This window comes from Cebidichthys violaceus, unplaced genomic scaffold (genome assembly GCF_023349555.1).
Source record: "Cebidichthys violaceus isolate CVI_PGR_0920_01 unplaced genomic scaffold, fCebVio1.0.p SCAF_13, whole genome shotgun sequence".
Lineage (NCBI taxonomy): Eukaryota > Metazoa > Chordata > Actinopteri > Perciformes > Stichaeidae > Cebidichthys > Cebidichthys violaceus.
Window position 1 is genome coordinate 2,156,113 of NW_027176296.1, and position 7,211 is coordinate 2,163,323.

The following is a 7,211-nucleotide window of genomic DNA, read 5'->3' on the forward strand; positions in this document are numbered from 1 at the left end:
ATCGTTTTACAGCAACAGAGAAATCTCCTCCTGCCCAACATCCTGTGCATCGCTTGATACCCGAGCTAACAGCTGATGCATCCGGAGTCTCATGCTCAGAACACGTTTAGTGTGAATTTTCTATCCGGGGATACGCAAGATCCTACCGTGCTCCCTGTGGTGTCTGGAGAGCAGATGTGTCTCTCAGTGATATTTCATTGCTGGGTTGGGATCAAAATGTGCTGCCAAGAGTCAGACTGTCCTGTGGAAGGACATGCTGCTTCCAAACACAACTTATTCCCACACTGCTGATTTAGCTGAATCGTAATAGGAATCGTAATATGATCTTTAACGCTAATATCTTGTAGTATTGCATTGTGATATTTACTACACATGTATTGTCTGTGTTGCCTTTTCATGCAAGCTACACTGTCTGCCAATTGGCCTCTTTGACTGCATCAATTAAGGTTTTTGAAATGTACTCTTAAATTTGGACTATTCTATGCATACATTGCATGCTGTTTTTGCCTGTTCTTTGATGTAGAAGTCTCTCAGGCTCAGGTAATTCAGAGAACATCCACCAGCAACTGAACACACAAAATTGGAAAATCAAAACAAATGCACCTTTAACTCACTGGCGGTATTACAGCTAATCCCAAAGACTCAGATCAAGTGCGGCACAGAAAGTTCCAGAAGAAGTTAAGACAGCGACATATAAGCTATCATTCACTGACAAACACGACTCTATGAAAATATGCATAAAATCTTTACTATCATGACGGGAAAAACACATCATGTTACATTATCGTTTAGCCAAACCAGCAAAACCAGTGAAGAGCAGAACAAACACCAGAAAAAACGCATCATGTCTGTCCAAACGTTTGACTGATTGAGGACACATTGCACACACGCCTCTCTGCTTAATAATTCCCTCACAGCCGACGGCCACTAATTCACGCCGCTCTGAACTGTCCTTGAACCTCGATAACAAACCAACACACCCGAGAGCTACAGAACGCTACTGCTCCACCCAAACCGCACATCCCAGAAGACAAACAAACAAACGCCTCCTCTCGATCCTTTTCTGCCCGGGGCCGCCATGCATGTGGACCATGAAGACGTGCACGGTTTTATTTTCTCCTTACCCTTCCGTTTGTAGAACCACAGCATACAGCTTCGGAACACAGACATGGGAGAGGGCATGGAGGAGGTGTGAGGGGCGGGGGGCCCATGGACTGTGGCTGGTGACCCTCAAGAAGGAGGTGAAGGGGGGAGTGCTGGTGTGAGGAGTTAGGTGTTGGCAAGGGGGGGGGGGGATGGATACAAATGGACAGATGGAAGGACAGAGATGAAGGAAAGGTGGAGAAGGTTAGTTAAAGACCTTGTGGAGTGATAGAGTAAAAAAAAAAAAAAAGAGTGTCTGCGGTGGACTGGACAGCTCCCTGTCAAAAAGAAGGAAGGGTTGGCAGGACGGGATGGGGGCGATGCTGTAGCTGGGAGCCAGTCCCGTCCCTATGGAGTGACTGGTTGGTAGATAGCGAAGGACGAACAGCAACCAGAAGAGACCTGAGCTCAGCTTCCAGCTCAGCAGTATTCCCTCATCGTTCCCAGAGGCTCAACTGCAGAGACACACAAGCAGCAATCTTCCTCCTCAGCCACAGTCGGGAGAGCCGACAGGAAAAAAAGAAGCCTTACTGTTCCAGAGAAATATGTCTAGCTCGCAGTAGAACAAATCTTGTTTATCTACGGAAATATGTGTCAGTCCAACTTCACAGATTCCACGAGGAAGGGAGGAAAAGGCTCAGATACACGCAGCACGCTTTGACATTGTGTGGATGCCTGTGTGCATGTGTTTCCTGGCATTAGTGCAGACCAATCCAAGTCTTTAAAAGGTGGGGAGGGAGGGAGGGAGAGAGGAGAGAGAGGGAGAGAGAGAGAGAGAGGGAGAGAGAAAGAGTGCGTGCAAATGAACAGCAGGGGTGGATGCAAAAGAGATCAGAGAAAGAAAGCCAGTGATGGCAACACAGAGAAGGGGGGGGGGCATAAAGAGAACAAAATGAAAAGGAAGGGAACATCTCACCTTGGAAATGAAAAGTCTTCTGGTCCACAGTGATAGTGAATGTGCTGTCGTCCTCGTCATCGATGCCGATCACAGCTCCCTGGGCAAACAGAGAGAGAGAAAGAGAGAGAGGGAGAGAGAGGGGAAAAAGCAGGCAGTCAGGCAGCGGACACGTCATATTCCACTTTCCGTTTCTATCCTCATGCCCTCCACATGGGCCAGCAAGCAACCCGTTAGAAATTACCCTTTGCTCCGTCTCAGCACTTCACTCTCTCCTCTTCAAAAAATCTGCCCTTGTCTTCTCCCTTCTTTCTCACAATCACTCTGTGTTTCTCTCTCTCACACACACACACACACACACACACACACACACACACACACACACACGCACACACACACACACACGCGAGTGCAGCTTTTTGGAACATGGCAGAGAAGAAGGGAGGGGAGGAGGAGGTGGGATTTGGGAGAGCGAAGGAGGAGGAAAAAGGCAGAGAAGGGTGGAGAGAAACAGACACCGGGGACCAGCAAGCTAGCAGCAAAAAAAAAAAAAATCTGCAGAGAAACGGCCGGCTGGGTAGCTGGGACATCAGCTCCTAGCAACTGAAACAGGGTGTGACGACTCAAGAGTCATACAAACATGAAACTGATAGAAACAACAATGTCTACATGGAGTGGATAATAACAGCTGTAAAATAGTCTGCAGTGCCGAACAGCAGCGCTTCATAAACACCACCTTTTTAATGAATATGTAGGAAAGGCCCGACTCTCTGAGACGAGTTGGTCTGGAGTTGGCTGTGGCAAAATGAATGATTGAGAAAATGTCTAACGTATTATTATATGTATCATAACAAACTATTAGCGCTACTCTACTCTCTTTGTGAATGTTTCTACATCGGACATACAAAGAGACGTCTCACTGAGTGAGTGGACATAATGAAAGGAGCAGGATACACTGAACAGTCTTTCACAGGTAGAAACTGTTTTTAAGAAAAAGGAAACCTATGAGATTTTCTAATTTAACACACATATCCAGGTCTGCATGATGAAACAACCCTCATTAGAAACTCTGTTCATGGCTGTACACCAAGATGGGGATGCATTATACCGTATGATCTGATTTGTAAAGTCATAGTCTAAATAGTTTGAATAATTTAAATCAATTAAAAACGTAGCTTCCTCGTGGCACTAGAAAATAATCCCACAAGAACCAGTTTACCGCTACATTAAAAAGGTTACGGCTACACAGTTCCAGGCAATGTACTTGGTAACTAACTGAAACCGACACAGAAGCTCGACATTTGGTACAAAATATGATTCAGGGATCAGGGTTTGATACACGTAACATCATTTTACATAAAAACATTTTTAAAAGACTGTATCTTTATGTATTTTAATTTGTAGATGTTTTCAATTGAGTCGTTCTAAAACTTTGAGTGTCAAAAACTCAAATTACATCTTGATTCAAAGTTGTAAATCAATAAAATACAAGTCCAAGAGATGTCAATACTTTCAACAGCAATTGTAATGAACAAATTTCAAAGACAAAGATGACTTTTTTAATGCTTCATGATATAGATCGTCAAATTACTGTATCGCAATTAATTGTGTCACACTGATCCAACCGTAATTGAAACCTCTGACCTATTACTACGTGTCCATAAATGAGGCTGGATCCTCTTTTTAGGTAGTTTCAGGAGATAGTTCCTCCCTTCAGTAAGATCAATGAAGACATGTTCAATACTAGCCTTTAGGTCTGGCCCTCTCTTGGCTTCTCTTTTCGGACTTGTACAACATACAATATATTTTCTAAAAAAGGCAGCTCCTTCTCTCAGCACTGATGTAGGCTCAGTCCATTGAAAGTCCTACTGAGACTTCACCCTCTCTCCCTGCAAGTAGTAAAACAGGTATGTAGCAGGGCAGCTGCTGCCATCTAGTGGGCAATACTGAAAACACATTGTAAGGGCAAATGCCTCTTCTGGCAGAGCTAAAGAAGTGGAGTGATGGAGCGGTGGGTGGATTAGGCTGAAGGAAACTATTGACACCTGTTGAACAAGGCCAACAAATTGGGCAATTCACACATCTGATAAAAACTGCACAATGCTGTGTATAGTGTGCCAGCCTTCAGAAAGATTTCATTGACAAAGCAAACAAAAGCAATAATGGGATTTGGTTACTCCACCCTGAGCAACAATGCCCTGAACATGTGGAAACTCTTACAAACATCTGGTAAAGCAGGGCAGCAACAACTCAGCTAAACATACAGAGCACGCACAGAGTTTATCAGAAAACAACAGTCTGTGAGGTAAAGGATGGCCTTGATCCTGAGAACCTTACCCTGAGCCGCACACAGCCTCTTCTGGATCCCCGCATCATCTTGTCCTTTGACTGGAAATCAACAACAGAACAAATCAGGCATTGATACAGTCAGTATGCAGAGCTTTGGTTAACTGTGTGCCATTAGGCTGAGGCGGCCAAGCTACGGCCGAATCCTGTTTTTAAATGTTTTAAAAAATAATCTAGAATATGGCTTGAGCATATTTCTAATAAACTGCCCTGTATGTACACAACATATCCTAGTTTAAACACTCGACTACATTGAGTGAAATTATCTGTCTCAAGCTTTTGGCACATAAACCAATATTTTACCATTTATGACAGAATATTTTAAGTGGGCGCTGAAACCGTGCACTGTATTACAGTTTAAAAGTATTGAATTAATATAAAGTAAATTTAAGAGCAGCAGATACAAAAAAAAACGTGTAATACTTTGTAATATGTGGACACACCAATAAATGACCGCAATGTCAAACGTTCAAAAAGGTTTGCCCCCCCCCCCTGTCATAAGGCTATTAATGTCTAAGAGCATTTTGATCCACCTATAGTCTCTGCTATTATGAAGAGAGAGCGAGAGGGGGGGGGGGGAGCGAGAGCGAGAGCGAGAGAGAGAGAGAGAGAGAGAGAGAGAGAGAGAGAGAGAGAGAGAAAGAAAAGACTCTTCTCTTGGCTCTGGTTTTGAATGTAGCCAAGATTTTATAAATCATATTACAAAATAATGCTCAAGATAATTTTAATAAAAATCATACACTGAAAGAAAGAGAAAAGGCAGCGAATGAGAAGCTGAAACCAGCAAATGTTCTGACAATCAACTTATTGTTTCCACGGTATGGGATGTCTACTAGACTCTAGTTCTGCTTTGACTTGGTGGTCTACATTCATCAGATTCAGGGCTTCTATTCCAGACTTCAGTCTGACTTTAGACTTGTTTACTCCTCTGTATCAGTGGGACATTGCTCTGAAACGTGCAATAACTGCAGGTTTATTCTCTAAAACAGCAAGTATGTCTCGACCACAGGGATGACTTTCATGATACCAAGTAAACAAACCCATCTTAGTCAGGGCTCAGGATTTCCTTTAAGACGACAACAGAGTAACTGAAAACTAGACTATTTAACATGTAAATACGATCATTTAATGCTTTGGGGAACCAGTCAACCTGCTGAGAGGAGTGGGCAGCTCTTAGTTGTCATCTCCCTTGCAACTTTTTTCCCCACAAACAATTCCCCTGACAGTTGCCTGTCCGCTTTACTCTCGACGTTACTAATCAGAGTACAATAATGAATTGACCTAGAATCGAACTAGCAGCCAGTTTGCTCCCGCTGTGTCTCGTTAGCTAGCCAGCTAGCAAACCAGCGAGTGTAGGGACTCGTATTTAACTACCAGAGAGAAATGTCGTCTTGCTGACAAACACAATGATGTATCTCCTTCTCTTTCACCAAACGCTGTTAACTAATCACAATAATGTTTCGACGAGTCGGTGTATTTCAGCCGTTAGCTATGCTAGCTAGCTAGAGTAGCGGAAGTGTAGAGGGGGGGATACTGTCACTTGATTGGTCAATGGGTCTTTGAGGACCGCTGCCATTGGCTAACGTACGGATCCGTCATCAAAGAGACCCGCCTTTTTTTTTGAGCCAGCTGATACTCCCAACTCCTGACAAACACAAGGCCCTTATCCCACTTGTGTTTGACAACCAGAGACAACTTCTACAATCTAACCCTCTCGGGCTGACCGGTTCAGCGTCTACGGACCGTGGAAACGAACGTACCGTGTAGTATGACAGTAAACCGGCATTGTAGTCCAACACGAACCAGCGGTACTGCCACCCTTTCATGACGTTAGTCCACTTGCTTAGCGGCCCCTCCATGATGGACGCCATCTTTACAATAGTGTAGGATAGGGGAGGAGCCGGGTAAGGTGTGGGCAGGCGTTACCGGCAGGATGCTGCTGATGAAGATGATGAAGATGATGCGCCGCATACCAGGGGTGCTTGAGTTACACCATGAATATATTAAATATTAAAACAAGGAAAAGCCAGCTAAAATACTTTTAACTAAAACTCTTGCATTCCTGCAAATCCAATTAACCTAAACAATTAATTAATTATATATATATATATATATATATATATATATATATATATATATATATATATATATATATATATATATATATATATACACATAAAAAAATGGATAACATAAATCCAGGATAAAGAACGATCCTCAGTGCATAAATATAATTTACCTTCCTTTTACTGTCTGCTGTGACAATCAGGGAAAATGACATGTGAATTATGAAATGCTGTATAAAGCCTCACCGCCCTTCATCCATAGTATAGAATGTCTGTTATCTGGATGTTGTGAATGACGTAATATCTGGCGATGATGTTGTTGTTCTGTGTTACTGTTTTTGACCCCCCCAAAAAACTTAATAAAATAAAATTTTCAAAATAAATTAAATAATAATCTTATTAAAAAAAACCTCAAAATCTGACTGAAGTAAAAGTGCAAATGTATCAGTAACACAATGTACATGAAATATCAAAACTAAAAGTTTTAGTCAGTGTTTTATTATTGGATCATCAAACATTTTGAGCATTACTTCAATCTTGTAGTTGTTCGAGGTGGAGCTAGTTTAACTACTGCATACACTGTTGGGTAATTCTGATAATGAATCATATTTTATTAACTGCTTCTTCTCCGGAATCTTTGAGCTTTCTCCTCTTGCAGGTTTCCATCATGGTTACACCTGGACCGTGGTTGTGCTTCATTATCATTATTAATAAACTCATTTCTATTACTGATTAATGTTTTTACTATCATAATTATTCTA

General features: G+C 42.3%; 1 protein-coding gene across 3 annotated transcripts in view; it reads right to left on the reverse strand.

The window, feature by feature from the left end:
- osbpl9 (oxysterol binding protein-like 9) overlaps positions 1-6,255 on the reverse strand; it is a 30,408-nt gene extending 24,153 nt beyond the window's left edge. For 2 of the 3 annotated variants that reach the window (XM_068707321.1, XM_068707320.1), the window contains exons 1-3: positions 6,145-6,255; positions 4,376-4,426; positions 2,060-2,138 (exon numbers count right to left, since the gene is read on the reverse strand). In XM_068707321.1, the coding sequence (XP_068563422.1) occupies positions 2,060-2,138; positions 4,376-4,426; positions 6,145-6,255 (241 nt within the window). Of the gene's footprint in view, positions 1-1,124; positions 1,409-2,059; positions 2,139-4,375; positions 4,427-6,144 lie in introns of those variants that run through there. The other variant, XM_068707322.1, reaches the window with a different exon arrangement.
- Between the last annotated feature and the right edge of the window lie 956 nt (positions 6,256-7,211).